The 21,556-nt window shown below is 40.9% G+C and overlaps 2 protein-coding genes across 4 annotated transcripts in view; one reads left to right on the plus strand and one right to left on the minus strand.

Moving 5' to 3' along the window:
* sdf4 (stromal cell derived factor 4) overlaps positions 1 to 12,352 on the minus strand; it is a 52,368-nt gene extending 40,016 nt beyond the window's left edge. Inside the window, exons 1-2 of one of the 3 annotated variants that reach the window (XM_042098253.1) lie at positions 12,147 to 12,352; positions 11,971 to 12,043 (exon numbers count right to left, since the gene is read on the minus strand). The gene's annotated coding sequence lies outside the window, so the exon portion shown is untranslated. Of the gene's footprint in view, positions 1 to 11,970 lie in introns of all 3 variants that reach the window. The other 2 variants (XM_042098252.1, XM_042098251.1) reach the window with 2 other exon arrangements.
* Positions 6,499 to 8,150, plus strand: LOC121714162 (piggyBac transposable element-derived protein 4-like). The gene is made up of 2 exons (XM_042099367.1): positions 6,499 to 7,983; positions 8,034 to 8,150. The coding sequence occupies exons 1-2, from the start codon at positions 6,499 to 6,501 to the stop codon at positions 8,148 to 8,150; spliced, it is 1,602 nt and encodes a 533-aa protein (XP_041955301.1).
* Positions 12,353 to 21,556: the final 9,204 nt, after the last annotated feature.

The raw sequence follows: 21,556 nt of genomic DNA on the forward strand, positions 1-21,556 counted from the left end.
AAATGATTAGCTAAGTTAGCTAAGTCACATGGTTAGCATAGTTAGCATGCTAGCATATTAGCATGCTAGTTAGCATTTTTAACAAAACTGCTTAAAATGATTAGCTAAGTTAGCTAAGTCACATGGTTAGCATAGTTAGCATGCTAGCATGTTAGCATGCTAGTTAGCATAACTGCTAAAAACAATTAGCTAAGTAACGTGGTTAGCATAGTTAGCATGCTAGCATGCTAGTTAGCATTTTTAGCAAAACTGCTTAAAATGATTAGCTAAGTTAGCTAAGTCACATGGTTAGCATAGTTAGCATGCTAGCATGCTAGTTAGCATTTTTAACAAAACTGCTTAAAATGATTAGCTAAGTTAGCTAAGTCACATGGTTAGCAAAGTTGGCATGTTAGCATGCTAGTTAGCATTTTTAGCAAAACTGCTAAAAATGATTAGCTAAGTTAGCTAAGTCACATGGTTAGCATACTTAGCATTTTAACATTGTTAGCATGCTAGTTAGCATACTTGGTTAACATTATTATCTTTGTTAACATAGTTAGCATAACTGCTAGCAAACATTAGAGCCATTCCAAGTGTCAGTTATCGTCAACTATCTACCTAAATAATTTTACCATTTAAACTATCCACTTATTTAACTGTTCAGTCATTCCAACTATATTAAACCTCATCTACCTAGCAACCAATATAGTTTGCTTTTACTCTGTGTGATATTTTACATCATATTTTTGCATTTTCATGCACTGTATTTCCTTCAGGAAATGCTTTTCTAGTTATTATTCTTCTTCCGACCAACTTTGACGTTCAAAGGCTCTAAAACCACTGAACCGTTTGACATCATTCAAACACTCCTACAAAGGTCTTGTAACGGAGATTTGTCCAATGTATTTCACACATTTGTGAACTTTATACTTTTTGAGATATTTACGATAAAAGAGCAATACATTCCCATTGACTTAACATTGACCGCCGTGGCGGCAACTTTTAGCATTATGACGTGACCTCCAGCTGAAAGCAATCAACAGTTGAACGTGAGCTACCGCTGGCCCTGGAGCTGTGAATCTTCTAAACGTCTTCGCCTGCTGTGCCTTGGTCACTTTATTTGCTCGTAAAACTCTTCTTCAGAGGCACATTTCTCTAATTACAGACAAGGTACGTGTTCCGGTTTTTGGTATTTGAGTCATTTATGTCATCAAACATTATGTAACGTTAGCGTGTATGAAATGATGGGTCACAAATAACTAAACTAACGTTATAACGTTAGGTAACGTTAACGTTTGTGAAATAGTTGACGTTAGCACCTTGCTACGTTGATATGTATTATGTAAGGAAACCCACTGTTAATCAACGTTAATATGTCATCAACTTTACAGTGACCGATTAGCTGTAGGTTTCGATAGCTAACGACAATCAAACGTAATGCCAGGAGCGTTTTAACTAGAACATTAACGTAAACCAGAGAAGTAGGCCTACAGATACTAGGCTCTGGTTCTATTCAACATCAAGTCACTTTCCACAGGTGTATAGAATCAAGCACCTAGAATAGATTATGAATGTAGACTTCGTGGTGGTTGATTATAGCCTAGGGCTAGGCTGTGTGAAGGGACCTGATGAAACCCATCATGGGTTTCATTCATGGCATGAATAACGTTAGCTAACGTTACTTGTTGATGGTCATAACGTTATAGCTTCTACCGTTCACATTTTAGTTAAAGTTAACAAATATATGCTCCTGTTTTTATTTTAACAAATGTTTAACGTTGTACACCGCTTGTTTGTGTATCAAATAGGCCAGGCTACGTTTCATTCTACACTCCTGATTCTTACGTAGCCTACAATAAGTAAACACTATCACGGTATACTATAGTTTGTCTATTGATGGGTTTCATCAGGTCCCTTTCAACAGACAATCAAGCACCTAGATTATGAATGCATTGGTGCTTTATTAATACTCCTGTGGAAAGGGACCGTATGAAAGCCATGAATAGGCTAATGCTAGGAAATGGACAATACGACTAAAGTCTTGTTAAAACACACAACAGAAGTTGAGCTATAATGTTTGTGTTGTCAACATATGCTACAATATTTACTTGGCCTACTCATTTCTGCATTGTTCTGGTCTATAAATTAAAGTGTAGCCTGGCACGTGAATCAAACTTTCCAGGTATGTACATTGTAATCTGTAGGAAAAAATGTGGCTGACAGACCTAGCAAGCTGTTTAAGTTATAGCAGTTGGTTATCAAGATACTTAGTATCAGAATGATCCGTCCTTACTCATATGATTATCAACAGCAACAACAGACCCTTTGCCTGCAAAGTTTTCTAAGCTGTTTACGTTTTATATTTTAAAAAAATATTATTAGCCATCACCTATACTAAAACTGAAAACAATAAAACACAGAATTCTGCTTTGTTTGCAATTTAATATTATAGGCTAGTATTTAACTACCAGTAGCTTGATGGTGCCACAATTGTATTGTAGGCCTATTCTACCTTTTTTTTTTTTAATAGTCCTAGAATTGTTGAGAATTGTTTAAAAAGCTTAAACTGTTTACCATGTTAGTCTTTAGGTTATAATAGGTCAGCCTAATGTAATGTAACAACTTCACTTAAATACCTTAGTTGTATTGAACAATTAAGCAATATAGCACGAGTGAGAGTGGGGTTGGTCATGGATATTCCCACGGGTGTTGTTCGGCCTTAGCCACGAGGCCGGAGGCCGAGTGGCGCAGGCAACAACAGCCGTGGGAATATCCATGACCAATCCCACGATCACGAGTGCTATATTGCTTTTATACAACAATTCTACCACAAACTAAATAATCTGAAAACACCCCAATATTGTTTAAAAATGTTAATTTCGACATCGTTCTTACGCATCAAAAAACAGTTCCCTTTTCAATAGACAGCGTCTTGGTTGCTAGGTAACCAACATTCCGGATCCCTCTTTACGGGTCTTTGTGGTTTACGTGTCTTCTTGAAAGAAATGTTGAAAGTCGGGCTGAAATCACATTCATATCTAGCTTTGCTGCATGCATGTTACAAGGACACTGGGCCATGTTATGTAAGGGACATGGTACTGCAAATAAACAGAAACATAGCCTACATTGCAGAACCACTCAACTTTATTAATTTATGGTGAATAAATGTTACACTACTGTGCACAGCCCCATATGTTTTTCTGACACGATGCTAGCACGTTAGCAGCGGTTAGCTAACTATGCTAACGTTAGTTATCTACAAGTCTCCTCCAATTGACAATCATATTATAGGCCCTACACAATGCTGGCAATGCTGAGAACAATTAGCATCCTCGTTTATCTTACTTACATTGAGTTGACTGTGTAGCTTAATCCACAGATGTGGTGAAGCACTGTTTCATTATGGTTTGCTAAGGAGTAACCCATTGCTTAAAATAGTGGAGAGCTGGGATGAGAACATTGTGTCAAATCTTCGCATTGTATCGCGGATTTATTATTAGCTGTGCAAAGTCTTGAAGAGTTGAAATGTCCAGGGATATTCCAACTCATGGAACGTCTCTCGGCCAATCAGAAACAAATAAATAGTTCCATAGAACCCAATTGTTGTATAATTGCAGACATTCCTTGTTTTGGTATAACTGTTACACTTGTTTGCTTTTGCCTTTTAGGTTCCAGACCAGACCAGACCAGTGGTGATGACCGTGTATGACATTACGTGTGTGCCTGTCTGTGTGCACACCTGTCAACCATACATCTCTGACAATGTTGCTAGCAACATACCTACTAACATACATTCTTACAAACATGTGACCATATCTCAACATATCTGCACATACAATTTAACCATACTGAGACTTATCTGAGATCTACACTGAGACATTCTGAGAAATATATTGTTGTGTGAGGACTATACTCACTAACTATATGGAACATGTATCAGGGCTCTACAGTGCGCTCATTTCACTCGCACATGCGAGTAAATATGATGCCGTGCGAGTGCAAAAAAATATTTAGGCGCACTGGTGCGAATGACTTCTAACTATGTCAATGTTTGTCTACAAAATACACCGCAACATCGAGAAACATTACTGTGCAAACCATAGAATCACGTCGCGAATGCAGCATAAAAACTACACCTCCCATCAACGTTAGCAGTTTCACGTTGTGACTCGCTAGTAGTCGCTTCTATCAAATCCAAGAGCGCGCAGAAAAAGCGGAAAGTTAGACTAGCCAGCTAAGATGCAAAGATTGAAGAAATTAGTTCTTCTAGCCACCGAATTCATCGGATATAGGAGGAACAGGATGAGATTCTGAGGGTGCAGTGAGAGAAGGAAAGGTAACCTAACATGCCTTTTAGCCCAGTTGACGTATTGGCTGCAATATGCAAAATATAGCTGTAGCGAACAGGCACAAAAGTAGCCTCCCGTATTACTCCCATTTTATTCAAAGTTAGAACGCTGACAACTCCAGGCTTCCACGCATGCTTGGTTGTTTACACCGAATACAAGCTGAAGTGCAAAACGAAAGTTTGCCTACCTAACGTTTGCCTCCTGCCCCCATCAATGCAGATATTTAAAAAAAAAAAAAAAGGATAAAAAAAATATATATATCCTTGATAGCCTATGTTGGGTTTGTGGAAGAGAAAATGGACTGTTTTAGTAGTAGTATTAGGCAGTATGCAGTCAGATAGGTCACCATGGGCATATTTGGATTAGCTACAGATGGATTCACAAATAAATAAATTAGCCTACATTTGGCAGGATACTTGATATACAGGCTAAATGCCAATATGGCAATGTATTTAATTATTTTACATAGAAAATAGAACAGACTGAAAATAAAGTAGGCACTGATCTTTAAAATCCTGTTTCCTGTAGCCTAAATGTTGTCAGTCATTCTTAATATTTGCAATTGGTGCACTGGCATGTTTAACTGTTAGCTGCAGTGTAATGTTAGATTATGTGTAAGTTAAGTACAGAAGTGACTGTGCGCCCAAATTTTTGTCTGTGCTCCTACATTTTTTAATTTGGGCGCACAAGTGCTCCTGGAAAAAAATGTTAGTGTAGAGCCCTGTGTATACCTGTGAATCATATTTGTCAACCATTCATACCTTTAATCATACCTGTGCTGCAACATCTGTGAAACATAGCTGTGCTGTTAGACCTCTCTTTTTAGACCTGAGCTGTGCTGTGTGAAAAAAAAGATTCTAACCTAGTTCTGTCTAAAACTGATCATCTGAAGGGCTGACTCTTATTCTTCAGTGTATATATCACCATCAAATTTGACCTAATACCATTAACTGAGGCCTCTAGCTGTTGCTGCCAGTTCAGAGTTACCACTAATAAATAGATCCGTCTTAGGATAATATGATTGGCATTATCAAGTTCTGTATATATAATATACACAACTGTGATTTTTACTTCAAGCTTACATTGGTAAGTGTTCATTAGTGTATTCTGAGTATCATTCTGCTGTATTAAAACAAAGAATGTTGATCAATATTGAATTGACAATTTATTTTTACTGACCGTCATATACTCTAAGCTAACATCTAAATAATCATACTGTAAGTAATATAATGTTATACACAGCAGCTTTTGCATTTATATGCAATGGTAATTCCCTGGAATTGCATTTTCTAGTTATTATTATTATTATTATTCCCATTAAATGTCTGCGTCTAATTCAGCTTTAACCGTTTAATGTAGAAACTTCGTTCAAACTTTGTAACATAGTCGTAGGTCTTGAAAAGGACACTTGAGGAATGTATTTTTCGTTTTTTGTAAACTTTATACTTTTTGAGATATTAACATAAATCAAGCTTTTTTTCCCCCCATAGACTTTGCATTGGCACTATGACATCACAATGGGATAGTTAAATTGATTTGCACCTGTATCAACTGCCAGTTGATCAACTAGGCCCCATCAAAGAGCCAGTTAAACTGATTGTATCAACGCTTTCTGCTCAACTAGGCCAACTCTCTCTGTGTCTCTCCATTCTACAAGGATATAAGGCACATTCCATCCAACTTTCTATCCATTCATCCTCTTCAAACCATTCACTCATCCACCCAATAAACTATCGATCAACATACATTAAACAATCTGCCTATTAACATCCATTCAACTTTCTGTCTATCCACATCCATTACACTATCTACATTCAACTTTTAAACTATATACTCGGTCTCAGTCTTTAACCCGTTTACTGCCAACGGTGCATATATGCGCCCACAATGAGTGTGTTCTAGAATGCCAAGGGTGCATATGTGCGCCCAAGGAGCATCATCATTGCCGCGCTAACATGTAGCCAATTAAAACATCGTTACTGTGCTGTTGCTATGTTGATATGATAGTAAACATGTTCTAGACAGATCACGATTGGTTAATATTTCACAAATATGCTAATTACATCATTCACAAACTTCAAGAAACAAATTAGCATCAGCTAAATATCAAGCTATCTAGCTAGCACACAGAGAGAGTTTGCGATTGCGGTACCGTGAATTTACGACCATGGAGGAGAGTTTTAATTTCAACTGGGACAGTGACAGCGATGAGGAGTTTTTCGGATTTGGAGAGGAGGACTTGGAGGGGGTCCTGTGTGGTCCAGGGGAGGACGAGGAGGGAGTCGAAGAAGGAGGAGCGGCCGGCAACTTCACTGAGGCCGGCGACTTCACTGGCTGTAGTGAGGGAGACGCCCCGCGGGCGTGGCTAGATGTGACCGGCAAGACGGTGGCCACTGAGGGGGAGAGGAAGCGATCTGATGGGAGGATCCCTTTTGTACACACCAACCCACGACCTGGTCCGCAGAGAGTTTGGGATTGTAGTGATCCATACCTTTTTTTTAAAGCCTTTTTTAGCGATTGTGTCATTGATCTCATGGTGGCTGAGACAAACCGCTATGCTGAGGCGTTAGCTTCCACCGAGCTAGCGAGTCACTCTCGTTTACGTGACTATAAACCCACTGATCGCTCTGAGATGGAGGCGTTTTTGGCCATTCAGATCAGCATGGGTCTGACTAGAAAGCCTCAAATTGCTGATTACTGGAGCACCCAAAGTTCACTGGGCTTGACACCAAATTTCGCCCGTGTAATGACACGCAACCGCTTTCAGCTCTTGTCCTCCTGCATCCACTTCAATGACAACTCTCTGAGGTTGGAGAGAGGTCAGCCGGGTTATGATCCACTTTTTAAAATCCGCCCACTTATGGATCTAGTCCTGAAGAGTTTTCAGAGCGAGTACTACCCCCACGAACACCTCTCCATTGATGAATCCATGGTTTCATTTCGTGGAAGGGTGTTTTTTCGTCAGTACGTGCCAAATAAAAGACACCGGTTTGGTCTGAGGAATTTTGTCCTATCAGACGCGACAAGTAATTACACGTACCTGTGGCACGTATACACTGGAGGGGCCTTCAACTACGATCGCTGTCTGGGTATTGGCCATAGTTCAGTTGTTGGCTTGCTAAGGGAAGCCAAGCTTTTGGGGAAGGGACACAGTCTCTATACTGACAGCTACTACACCTCACCCGCTCTTTTCCAAGAGCTCCACCGGCAAAACACGGGCGCGTGTGGAACTGTTCGTGTGAACAGGAAAGGCATGCCCCCTCAACTCCATGGTCTGAAACTGCGGCCTTCAGATCCCCCTGTGTTTTTTGAAAAACGTCCACTTTTAACTGCGTCTTTTCGTGATGCTGGCACAGTCACCGTCCGCTCCACAGTGCACGACAATCTCGTTATCACCAAACGAGTGCGTAGCAAGGGGCCTGATGGCTACAGAACTTTGCGCAAGCCAAAGAGCGTGGAGGACTACAACCGCTTCATGGGAGGGGTAGATCGCGGAGACCAGCTATGCTCCTATTACAGCTACCAACACCGTGCAATGAAGTGGTACCATCGGTTGTTCCATCATATCCGAGAGGTCGCACTTGTGAATGCCTACATCTTGCACAAAGAAAGTGGCAATACAATGCAGTCGGCTGGATTCCGCGAGCTTGTGGTGAAGGGGCTACTGAGACGGAGGCAAATTGAGCTCACTCCTCCTCCCAGGCCATTCAGCACACCGTTAGTGCCCGTGCGTCTCACTGGTCGACACTTTCTCGGACAACACGAGAAATCGCGTCCGGACTGCAAAGTCTGTTCCACGCGGAAGCGCAGTCCAGATGACGCACAGAGGGAGGAAGCAGACACCTTTCTTCTGCAAGACCTGTCCAGACCACCCTGCACTTTGAGATGTACCATACAAAGCTTGTGTACAAACACTGGTGAGATGTTGTTTGCTTATTATAGTAGGCTATCTAGTATGCGCATCTGCTAGTATCTGGTAAATTACATTAATTTTAATATGCACATGTTGATATGCATTTTCCTTGTTTCATACAATGTAATAATTACTACTATTGATTATATAAAAGTTATTTATGCACGTTAAATTACACTGCTAATAACTATAAATGTAGACATTTGCCAAAATGTTCCATTTTGTTTGAATTTTCTTCTCTAAATATAGTTTTTTTTCCTTTTTTTTTCAGAATCTTCCATCTCAGGCATCCACCACTACCAGCCTAGGTTGTCTAGGAGCACTTTCAATCAGTTAAATCAGCCTTCTTTCAATCAGTTCAAAGGATCAGTTCTTTCAATCAGTTCAAATTACCAGTTCTTTCAATCAGTTCAAATGATTAGTTCTTCCAATCAGTTACTGTTCATTTTTAGAAATCTATACAAAACTTGAACCTATATTTACTGTTAGTTTGTTCAAATCTCTACCAGTGTGGAGGTTTTACTGTTCATTTTTAGAAATCTATACAAAACTTGAACTGATATTTACTGTTTGTTTGTTCAAATCTCTACCAGTGCAGAGGTTTTACTGTTCATTTTTAGAAATCTATACAAAACTTGAACTGATATTTACTGTTTGTTTGTTCAAATCTCTACCAGTGCAGAGGTTTTACTGTTCATTTTTAGAAATCTATACAAAACTTGAACTGATATTGTTTATTTGTTCAAATCTCTACCAGTGTAGAGGTTTTACTGTTCATTTTCAGAAATTCATACAAAACTTGAACTGGCTATAGTAGCTGGCTAGCAAGTAGCTGGCTAGTAGTACACTAGTTTCCAAAAGATGTTCAGAGTTCTTTTTTGTTCACTTCAACAGTTATTACATGTAGCTGTATACTCAAATGAAACATGGATCTAATCCAATGTGTTTTCAAAGGCAAAATAGGAAATGAATCACAGAGAACATGAGTATTGTGGCCATATAGGTTGCTCCCCGGGCACAACACTGGTCTCTGCTGTTAGTGTGCTCACAAGAACTTAACCTATGTCAGTCCTTTACTGTTTGCAGATGTTAAAAAAACACCCCAGCAGGTGGACATTTTTTCTTTTATGATCTGCAAATTGTCATGTGCAAAGTATCTTGGTTTGTCACCAATACCACCAATAGTATATATACTCTTTTGATCCCGTGAGGGAAATTTGGTCTCTGCATTTATCCCAATCCGTGAATTAGTGAAACACACTCAGCACACAGTGAACATACAGTGAGGTGAAGCACACACCTTGCTCAAGGGCACTTCAGCCGTTCCTACTGGTCGGGATTCGAACCGGCAATCCTCCGGTTACTTCAAAGCGCTAACCAGTAGGCCACGGCTGCCCCTCAATTACCAAAAAGAACTTATTATTTATATTTATTGTTCAATTTTACTACAGGGGTGTTTATGTTTAGTCATTCTAAACCTTTCTGGACCTGAATTTAATTGCAAAGGAACAGCATAAATAATGACATGCATGGTACTACATGATTAACATGTCACTGTTTGTTAGACTACCTGATTTATCTGAATTGAAACCGCCTACCGTTTGTCACGTTGTATGTTATAAGTTTGCTACTCAATCATTTTGTAATGATGTAATGAGATGTGTGAATATTTAGAGTATGTAATAATATATTATTAATTGATTAAATTACATATCTTCCTATGAATATTATCTATTGTGTGTGTTTTTGAGGTGATAATTAATTAGTACATATTACAAATTGTATTGTGCAACTGCTGTTTGTAATGACCACAATGACATACACAATGTTTTTTGGAGCCCTAAATAGAGGCAGTGGTGTAACATCCTTTGTTATTTGACTGTAGCTATCAAAAAGTAGTGTAAAACCAGAAAACAGATACTTTATACACAGTTTGACAATATCCAGCAGATTTTTGGGGGATTTAGAATGTTGTTCTGGCAGTGAGGGGGTGCAGTATTCTAGAATTCCGTGGCAGTTAAAGAGTTAAGCATCCAATCTGGCTCTCTTAAGACTACTGTTCAACTATTTCCTCTGCCCACAACTGTTTCAAAATAAATGTCCTCACTACAATAACTCACATTGTAGCCTATAGATGGCCATTGCAATTGCCAAGATATCTGAACAACACAGGTGACATAAGCTTAATTTCATGGAGTGCTGAAACGTACTACCCTGGAAATCCAGAGTTCTCGCGAGAGCACAATGGAATTGTCTCTGCGAGACACTCTGGCAAAGACCAATGATGCACCTTACTTTTACCCTAACATTCCGGGGAACCAGCTAAACTGATGAAGACAGCGCTGCAACGGTGGAAGACAGTACACATTGGTCGTAGTGTTATCCGATTGCGTGCAGTGAGATTTTTAAATGCATGCTTGTTGCCGCCCCTCGAGTTGGGCCATACATTGTTCTTTGCCAGACCCTTAATCTTTCTAGATTATCAGGGTCTGGATTTTTCAGGCTAGAAATGTACACTATTTTTGACCATTTCTGAACTGTGAAACTCATATGCTTTGTAGTTGTGAACTTATTGCTGTAGGCTATCATTATCATAACTATTCCACCTGTGTGTGCAAAACAGTTTTGGCTACAGCACAAATATTTCCATCCATAGCTGAAAATAAGCAAATCTAACCTCTGAATTTCTTTTCAAAGTGCACCAGATTGATGCATTTAAATGTTAAAATATACCAAATTTTCGTACGGGGGAGCATGCCCCCGGAACCCCCCTATGGGGGCTTGTGTCCCACTGCAGTTTAGGTCTAGTGACACCCCTGGTACAAATCAATATGGGGGCTATTTTGACTGACAGAGGTGACCAAGAAACTAGCAATTTTTGTCAAAAAAAGTATTGCTACACCACGATACTCAATATGTTGTCCAACGGTCAATATTTTTTCCCCATTGCACCGACACTGGATTTCAGGGTTCCCCCACCTGCCAAATCCCACTCTAACCACTGTAGGCCTACATACACATACTATACTACTATATACATTTTAAATTGTTCCCTGTTAAATTTAAGTATTATATTGTTTTGTATTTGTATGTCGCTTTGGACAAAAGGGTCTGCCAAGTCCCATAACCATAACTAGAGAGTAGTCTGACGTTTGCTGTGGCAAATGCCATCAAGCCTCAAAAAAAAGAGAGAAAAACGAAGTCACGTCATTACCCACATAACAGTTACACGCCAGTTAAATGTCAGTAAAATTCCTGAAAAATACTAAGAACCAGTTTTTTACATCTATTGCTTTTCTGGTTTTCTCCGGCTTGAATTCCAACTGGAAATGTCAGAAGGCGGAAGTAAGCATAAAGCTCTTTAAAAAAGGCAGAAAAACCAAGGGAACCACATTTTGTCTTCGTTAATTGAAGATATTCGTTCGCCTTTAGAAGTTCGTTTGAGACAAACACAAGTAACAGTTAGGCAACTTAGATAATTGGATTTGCGTTATATCACACTTTTAAGGAAGCTTCACTTGCTAAACGAGTCTGACCCATTGCGATATTATGTTACGAGATAATACTGTCATCAAGGCCTTACCCCAGCAAGGCCGACCACTTTGCTGGTTATATTTTGCGGGGCTTAATTTTAACGTTACATATGATAGCATTTGGATTTTGCATGTGGTGGGATATGGCACAACTGCTCATAGCAGCTGACATGGTTTGTGTTAGCCTACTTACCTGTTGTTGTTGAGTTGTTTACAACGCGAACGTTATAGGCTACGTGGTTGACCGAGTTTTGGTCAGCCAACAACTGAGAAAAAGAAATACATTTAGGTAATGTAAGCTAACTTAACCTTTGTTAAAAAAAAAAAAAAAACACTAACGTTAACGTTACCCAGATAGCCTATTTGCACCTATAAATGTCAGGTATCAGTCCTCCAGCTGTTCTGTAACGTTACACGTGGCTTCCTCAAAGTGGGGTGGAGGAAAAAAATGGTATTGTGGAAAAAAAATCAAAACAGCCTTATCCTTCTAAAGTCTACGTATGTCTATGGTTTTGACCAGTAGTGATGTCTGTACTGGTACGTTTTAACATTTTTGATCTCTGAGTGGCTTGTAGTTTGCGGAAGTAGCATGAGGAAGTGACAACACGAAAATGCCGGTATTCCACCAATCAGCGACAGGGAGATAGAGCTGCACAGTCCCGCCCCTCCTCCGAGAGAGCTTAGGTGCCGGAAGTAAATTTCCATTCATGTCTCCTATTGACGTTTTGGAAAAATCCGTGTTAGGCTAACCAGCTACGGCGTAACTCATAAGCATACAACATATCATTTCGAGTGAAAAAACGAGAGAAAATCCCCAACAAGTCAAAGGTACAAGCAGGGGTTTAATTGGGATTTGTTATGTGTCCAGGGCTCTCAAGTTTTGAAGTTTGCAAGGAGTGAGGCATTAGGCGAGTTCGACTTCGACTGAGTCTGACTTGGTCTGGCTTTCTACGTAAACGTGATCTTCAGAGGCTAGCCGGGAGGAGCTACAACAGAGGGCAGCTCATCCCGGACAGGCAGGCTACAGTCTGGCTGACGTACTCGCGGGAGATATCGCGGAATGTTGTTTGCAATAAACACAGCAGAACTTTCATTCTTACTCATTAAAATGAGCATGATGACTGACGAAATAAATTATTATGATGTAGTTTAAATAAACCACTGTTGTCATACAGTTAACAGGCCTGCATTGTAGCACATAAATTCAATATCAAGTGTTTCCCCTATATGTGTGTCTATCTATTTAGCCAATAGCAGAAAATAACAGAATATCTAAACGTTTTCAGTAGGCTACATTACATTACATTACATTACATTACATTTGGCTGACGCTTTTTAACCAAAGCGACTAACAACATGGTAAACAGTAAGTTTTTAGAACAATTCTCACAATTTTAGGACAGTTTAAAAAAAAACATTAGAGTGCAGTAAGAATAAGTGCGTCGGTGAGTGCTGTTTTTAACAGTTACTTGTCAGTTTAAAACGGCTGGTGAGTGCTAGGATCAGTAAGACTTGTTGTAAGTGTTGCTATGAGAGTAGATGTTCTCTAAAGAGCTGGGTCTTCAGGAGTTTTTTGAAAGTGGAAAAGGATGTCCCTGCCCTTGTAGGAACTGGCAGTGTGTTCCACCAACGAGGAACAACAGATGAGAAAAGTTTGGATTGGCTTGAGCGTACCGGTGGTAGAGCTAGACGTCGTTCGTCAGAGGAGCGCAGCGGTCTGGAGGTAGTGTAAGTCTGTATGAGGGCATTCAAGTAGGTGGGAGCAGAACCGGAGACTACTTTGTAGGCAAGCGTTAGAGACTTGAATTTGATGCGGGCCGCCATAGGTAGCCAGTGTAGCTGGATGAGCAGCGGGGTAACATGTGCCCTTTTGGGTTGGTTGTAGACCAGGCGCGCCGCCGCGTTCTGGATCATCTGAAGTGGTTTCACTGCGCAGGCTGGGAGACCTGTCAGGAGGGCATTGCAGTAGTCGAGTCGTGAGATGACTATTGCCTGAACCAGAAGTTGGGTAGCATCTTGAGTCAAGTAAGTCCTGATTTTCCGTATGTTGTAGAGTGCAAAACGGCATGACCGGGCGACTGAGGCAACATGATCTGAGAAGTTTAGTTGGTTGTCAAGAACAACTCCTAGATTTCTTGCAGTCCTGGTCGGTGAAACAGACAGGGAGTCAAATTTGATGTTGATGTCGTGGTGTATGGTAGGTTTAGCTGGGATGACCAGCAGTTCAGTCTTTGAGAGGTTCAGCTGGAGGTGGTGTGCCTTCATCCATGTAGCTATGTCTGAAAGGCAATCCGAGATCCGTGCTGAAACCAGGGGGTCGTCAGGTGGAAAGGACAGATAGAGCTGTGTGTCGTCTGCATAGCAGTGATATGAGAAGCCGTGCGAACGGATAATCTGTCCCAAGGAGGTGGTGTAGATAGCAAAGAGGAGGGGGCCCAGCACTGAGCCCTGGGGGACCCCTGTGGTGAGATGGTGAGGTGAGGATAGCTGACCAAGCCATGATACGTTAAACGAGCGTCCTGTGAGGTAGGATTCAAACCAGGAGAGAGCAGAACCGGAGATTCCCATGTCAGCGAGTATAGAGAGAAGGATACGGTGATTAACCGTGTCAAAGGCAGCCGATAAGTCAAGCAGAATGAGTACTGATGACCGAGCGGTCGCCCTGGCTTCTTTTAAGGCTTCTGTTACAGACAGCAGAGCCGTTTCGGTAGAGTGGCCGCTTTTGAACCCAGACTGATTTGGATCCAGAAGGTTGTTCTGTGAAAGGAAGTCAGAGACCTGTTTGGAGACTGCTCGTTCAATGCCTTTGGATAGGAAAGGCAGTAGTGAGACAGGGCGGTAGTTCTCGACTTGAGCAGGGTTGAGAGAAGCTTTCTTAAGTAACGGTGTTACCCGGGCCATTTTGAACGCTGTTGGAAATGTGCCGGAGGTTAGCGAGGCATTGATCACATGTGTGATAGCTGGAGCGATGGTCGGGCTGATGGACTGAAGTAGGCTCGTAGGTATAGGGTCCAGCGAGCATGTGGTAGGACGGCTGCATGTCAGGAGTCTGGACACTTCACTCTCGGAGAGAGGCATGAATGCTGAAAAAGATGTTCCAGCAGTCCCTAGAGGTTGTAGGAGTGCGGTATCTGAGTCAGATGCGTTGAGTGGGCATGTAGAGAATTGACTGCTGATTGCCGCCACTTTGTTTGTAAAAAATGAGGCGAGGGTATCTGCAGTAAGGCTGGATGGAGGAGGAGGCAGCTGAGGGTTGAGTAGCGATTTGAAGGTTGAGAAAAGTTTTCGAGTGTCTGTAGCGCTGTTGATTTTGTCATTGTAGAAAGCAGTCTTAGCAGCAGTGATGCTGGCTGAGAAGGAGGTCAGGAGTGTCTGGTAGTTTTTGAGGTCGTCAGCTAGTTTGGATTTGTGCCATTTCCTCTCCGCGGCTCTGAGTTTGGTGCGCTGCGATCGGAGGGTATAATTTAGCCATGGATGAGAATGTTTAGATCGAGCTGGCCTTGTGGTAAGAGGGCACAGCTCGTCTAGACACGAGGTCAGTGTGGAGCAGAGCGAGTCAGTGGCTTCATTAACCTCCAGAGAGGAGAAGGTGTTGAGTGGAGGTAGACCGGAGGCAACCACAGAGGAGAAGTGCGTTGGAGACAGGTTCCGGATGTTGCGGCGGAACGTGACCATCGGCTGAGGAGCCGGAGGCTGTTCTGACAGGCTGACGTTGAACTGGATGAAGAAGTGGTCAGAAAGATGGAGAGGCGTCACCATGAGGGTGTCTGTGCTGCAGTTCCGAGTGAAGATCAAGTCAAGCTCTTTGCCAGCTTTGTGAGTCGGTGGGCTTTGAACCAGTTCGAGGTCAAAGGAGTGGACCAGGGCCAAAAAGTCCGCTGAGCCTGGGGCATCTAAGTGGATGTTCATATCACCGAGAACAAGAAGCGGACAGTCATGCTCAGGGATGGAGGATAGCAGAGTGTCAAGTTCGTCAATAAAGTCGCGTAGTTGGCCTGGAGGGCGGTAGATGACCAGCACGTAGAGTTTTGCTGGGGCGATCACTGTGAGCCCACAGGCTAGCCTACCATTGTTGCAGAAATCACATATTAGAAGGTATCCCTTCGATTTCTGTTTATTTTCGCATATTCCAACATAAGGAAGCAGCATGAGACTCCCCAGGTAGCATTCTGACGTTGGCCCAACGTTAAATTTGGTTGGCTAGGTTGGGCTGACCTATGCAACGTATGCCCAACGTTGGGCCAACGTTGGTGGAGTTGGCTGTGTTTGGCTGACCTATGCAACGTATGCCCAACGTTGGGCCAACGTTGGTGGAGTTGGCTGTGTTTGGCTGACCTATACAACGTGTGCCCAACGTTGGGCCAATGTTGATACAGTTGGCTATTTTTGGCTGACCCATACAACGTATGCCCAACGTGCAATAACATATAATAATAATAATAATGATTAGTTTTATTTGTATAGCACCTTCCATACACAGAATGCAGCTCAAAGTGCTTTACATTTGGAACATTTAACACAATTATATAAATAATTAAATAAGAATAATTATAAAAATACAATTTCCTTCGTCCTTCAGCCATTCCTCTTCATTGCTGTGGCTGTTTATAATCCAATCAGCAACATATCAGAAACATGTATGACTTGTGATAGAGTAGCAACGGCTTTGCTAACAAATGCTTAGGCCTTGATGTGGACTCTAAGCATCAGCCTTAGTATGTTCTTAGTATTTGTTGTGATTACATGAATTTATATACAGACGTTTAAGGAACACAACGACCGGAAGATTCAGTTTGTCTGTTGTGTTGTATCTAAATGCAATTTAACAATAGACCATATCAAAATCTTAAAATTTGGGGTAAGGTTGGTAAAGCCTATTCAAGTTTAAGTTTGCATATGTAATGTTGGTCTATGGTCATGCTTAATGAACAACGTCAACACAAATACAATTGTTATACTATGTAAAGCAGGGGTCTCAAATGAGCTGGGGGGCCACTTCTGCCATCGTCATCTGATTGGAGGGCCATGTCAGTGTTAAATAATAATACAAAAAAAGAATGGCTATTTCTAATAGTACACAAAACTTTTTTTTAAATCTTTTTAGACACCTGTGCTAGCAACCTTAGCTTATAGGTAAAATAATGATAAAATAAATATTCATACAAATGATAAAAACAAACAAAAAGCATAAAAACAGGTATGTGTGTGTTTCACACCAGATAAAAATATTTTCCTCTCATAACTTATTTAAACAAACTTTAGGTGGCAGGGTTAAGAAAACAACACCATTGGATTTTGACATCAAAATTTCAAAAGGCTTGAAAGTGGTCAGAGATAAAGTCCTACTGTAAATGTAAAAATCTTTGAGTATAAACAAAAGTTTATGAAGGAGGAAAATTTACCCATCTAATTTGCCACTGGATGGCAAGCACCTCAAATTATACACCTTTCAGTATACTGGATGTTGCACATATTTGAGCAGGTTTACTTTCTTGTTTGTCATATTAGGAAACAGTAGGCCTAAGATGTAAACCAACAATAGTAAACTATTAGTATAACCACAAACCGCTATTATAGGCCTACAATAAAGTAGCCTGGTCAAATCAGTTCCTATCGTGGGTGACTTTGTAGTTCTTCAGAGCCTATTTTTACTACCCCTGCTGTCTGTATCACGTCCATTACGGACACTATCATCATGATTACCACTGCCAACTCCAGGTATATTGGGTAGAGTGTGCCCCATACATGGAATCAGAGTGTGCCCCATACATGGGCAGAGTGTGCCCCATACATGGAATCAGAGTGCCTACTGTATGTAGTAAATGGAAAATCTCTACAGCAAAAGGCCAGTCTACCGCTACATGCATTTGGTTTGTTTCGGCCATTTATTAGTAATGATTTACACAGTTTGTTCACTACTTACTATTTACCTGAGCATTCAGTATTGTGCAATATAGCATACAGAAGGTGAGGGACATTTTGGGGGGAAAGAAGTGGTGCATTTTATCATTCAAACATGCGACTTTTAATGAAAATTCTATAATCCAAGATGGCCGCCACCATATGACGTCATAATATGCAAATTAGATATAAACATTTAATCTCTACATAAACTTTGGGTCATCCTTAATATTTCTCTAATTTACAGAAAGTCTCTATCTCTTATCACTTTTAAGATATAGCCTTTTGAAATGAAGATGTCAAAATTGATCGTTTCGGAAAAAAACCTCTGGCGCCTAAAGGGTTAATCCCAGAGCCTATTTCGTTCGAATCTGTCCATTTCTTTACAATTTGACCGAAGTCATCCATACATTTGCACAGACGTCTGAGCGGCGTTTATATTCGCCTGTCTCTTGATTCGTTTGTAATAGAGACTGGTATTGTTATCCCAGTCTCTCTACTGTATTCGAAACTGCAGGTGTCAGTCTACTTCGTTAGCATAGATGCATTGATATTATGAGAAGCAGCTGCCATTGAAACTTTCTTTCTCAACAGTGAGTTTTTAAATTATGGATCTTGTGAGGGACCAGGCAGCAAGGCAACGAGGAAATCATAACAAAATCGAAAGAGATAGTTCTAGGCCTAAAGCTACAAAAGAGAACTCAACTCAAATCAAATCAAATCAAAAGATAATGCTGACTCAGACAGAACTGAACATAAAGAACTGACCTCCCACAATGACACACTGTGGAAACATATATAATGGCTGATCAAACCATTCAAGACACACAAGGGAAGACTAGGACTAACAACATTTACAAGAAGACAGACACAAAGACAAAGTCCACCTTAACATAACAGCAAGGTAAATAAATATAATTTCTTACATAAGAATTATCATAACCAATATCAATCAATAAGTCAAAGTTAATCATCAATAACAAAATCATCTCCTTCCCCCCATGACTTCTGCAATGGTGGTGCCTTCCAGAGGACTCTTATTCTAGCATCCAATCGCCACCAATTCCTTTACCTGGAAGGAAGAAGTCACCCCACGCCAGCCAGAGGAAGTCACCGCATTCACGCCGGTAAATTAAATAAACACAGAACTAAAGCCATGTAGTTACGAAACAACAAACAGACAGACTGCCTGCACTCAGAACTGTAACTGATGTGTAAAATGTAACTATGTAAAATGTGCAACGTTAAATAATCTTAGAACTGTTGAATGAAAATAAATGTGTTGTGTATTAATTGTATGAACTGAAAAGAAAGTATATTTTAACCAGTGCAATGTTGGGTGTGCGTGAGAACTGTTTGAACATGCCGCTGTTAAGACAGTCTACATGTGCGGCTGCGGAGCCGGCCATCACAGATCTACACACCTCAAGCACGTCTTGACTCTTTATAAACAAACCTCAAAGCAAAAGTGAAATTATTAGTCATTATTATGTGATAACATTTTACTGTATGCCTTCCCTATTAAGTTCACAAAATGCTTACGTTTTCAAAATCAAAGACTGGTTTCTGGTTTGTGTTGTTTCTGGATTTAAATGACCTACAGAAGGCCAATGGGAAAGTCCATGCTCCACGTTTTCATATCAACCTAAATCAACGAGATGGTGGACCAGTCTGGTTCTATTTTAAATAAATCAGCCTCTTTCATAAGGCCCCATTGATTTCGAACTTGCATAACACAGAGGTGCGTAACTGAAGTGCGTAAAAAAAGCTTACGTGCGAATGGGAGAATACCCCCTTAGCGAATTCTTGGGTTTGAAACGTAGGGCCTACAGTGGGTCCTGACTCGAGTGGGTCACTACTGTTTTTGCAGTAGAGTAGGCCTACGGGTCACGTTGGATAGGCCCAGGGCAGTGGGAACATGTCATAACATTGCATGCACACGTCATCAAATGCAGCGCGTATAACGCACAAATATGCACACGGACATAAACAGTGCAACTATAAGCACTTGTCAGTATAATATGAGTGAGGAGAAAATATTCTGATGTCACTAACCTGTATTAAGCCGAGGAAGCAAACCAACACGAGGTTCTTGTCTAAGAAATCGCCCGCAAAATCGCCCTCATCTTTTAGGCAGTGAAAGTGGCCCAGCCAAAAGTCCACTCACTCTTTGCGGAGAAAGCCCCACCAACTCTCACTTTGGTTACTCGTACAGTGGGCAGTGCGTCGACTTGGCCAGCTTCACGCGCGGTCCGCGCGTGGGATCACGCGGTATCACACGACTTTAATTTGTATTTTCCCAGTGAGACGCTGCAACAACCCAAACAACCGGTAGATGGCTCAAGTGAGCAGGGTGTCTCGTAAAAAGAAATGGAGCCTGGAAAACCCTACACAGACTTCACTACAGACTTTAGCAGACTGGTTTAGAAATAATTTAATAGCCAGAAATATCCTGCCCTGCCCTAATAAAGAAATATTTGGTTAACTGCGAGTGAATCCCGTTTGCAGCCGTAGAAGAAACGCAGGACAAATTAAACATTCTGGTTTTCTCAGAGTGCAACGATGATAGACAGCCATCATTTGGACAAAATATAGAGCATATTAACCTCCGTTGCTCAGCCAAATGCCTTCCTGTTACGTCCTGTTATCACGGAGTTACAGGCGATAAACGATTTTTGATGGTCACAAGTTTACTTCATTAGCGGTTTATTTTTTTGATTATTAAAGAGTTTTTTTCATTTAAAGGTTTGACTTTGTGCTTATTCAGTAGAGCATTTAGTGCTCTTCCCAATCCCAGAATTGTTAAAAAAAGACATGACCCTCCCCTTGCCAATAATTGTCGCATGTCTTCCGCCCGCGCTGCTTTGCGCCACAGCCACACACTGTGATGACGTTCTTAAATCAATATTTCGTGAGCTTGCATGGTACCAGTCCTTCCTTTTCAAATGTGTTGCGCCTGTTTGCACAATTTCACAAATAATCATATGTGATTAATAATATGACAAATAATCCCTGTGCATGGGGACCGAAACAATGCATTCCAACTTTTTCCGTGTTTATCACGTATTTTAACTTTCCCCCGCTGTCTTGTCGTGTAAAGGCTATCCCATATTTTAATACTCTCATAACAACCCTGCCATCGGGCCTGTCTCTGTGTTGCCCTGTTGCTACCCCTTGCCCTTCCAACGAAACGGATGTCTTCAAATCATCGTTTTCCTTGCTTGAATGTCAAACATACAACTTTATGCAGCAGAATTACGCATAGGCTACTTGGAACATAACACATTTGACAAAGGACAGATGTATCGTAACACCCCCAATTATCACCACTTTTGTTCAGAAATTCTAAAACAACGATGTTTTTAACACTTCAAAATAACATTTGCTAAATTAACCTTACATTTTTCAGTAGCCATAGGTGTGTAGATTTGAACAAAATCTGGTTTGGTTCTTAACGGGAGCATTTACTGCCTGGAATATCCGATTTTGTTTACCACGCTCAGAGTTATAGTGCTGGCCTGATGGGTCGCCTATTTACACCGTTTCAACGGCACATGGACGGTTAGACCGAGAATTCTCGTCAACAAATCACACCTTCTCACCTCTGACAGTTTAAAAGAACTCACAGACCTATTCACAAACCTGCGGCGTGTTTTGAAATCCTATGCAGCTACAGGAGCTTCCAATCGTGAGGAAGCAATTTTGCATTGTAGGCATAACTAACATGCAATAACGCCACCAACAACAACCAAAACTAGGCTAATCATTGTCAAAATGTAAATTAAATGTAACATTATTGTGAATCAAATTAAAATGTTCTCTTTTGCAAACGTAGGCATAGTAACAGAATAATTTAATAATGTTACAAAGATACTACA

This window comes from Alosa sapidissima, chromosome 7 (genome assembly GCF_018492685.1).
Source record: "Alosa sapidissima isolate fAloSap1 chromosome 7, fAloSap1.pri, whole genome shotgun sequence".
Taxonomy (NCBI): Eukaryota; Metazoa; Chordata; class Actinopteri; order Clupeiformes; family Clupeidae; genus Alosa; species Alosa sapidissima.

Coding starts and splice junctions, on each gene's coding strand:
- LOC121714162 (XM_042099367.1), top strand. CDS start 6,499: ATGGAGGAGAGTTTTAATTTCAACTGGGACAGTGACAGCGATGAGGAG. Junction 7,984..8,033: donor CTGGATTCCGCGAGCTTGTG/GTGAAGGGGCTA, acceptor TCCTCCTCCCAG/GCCATTCAGCACACCGTTAG.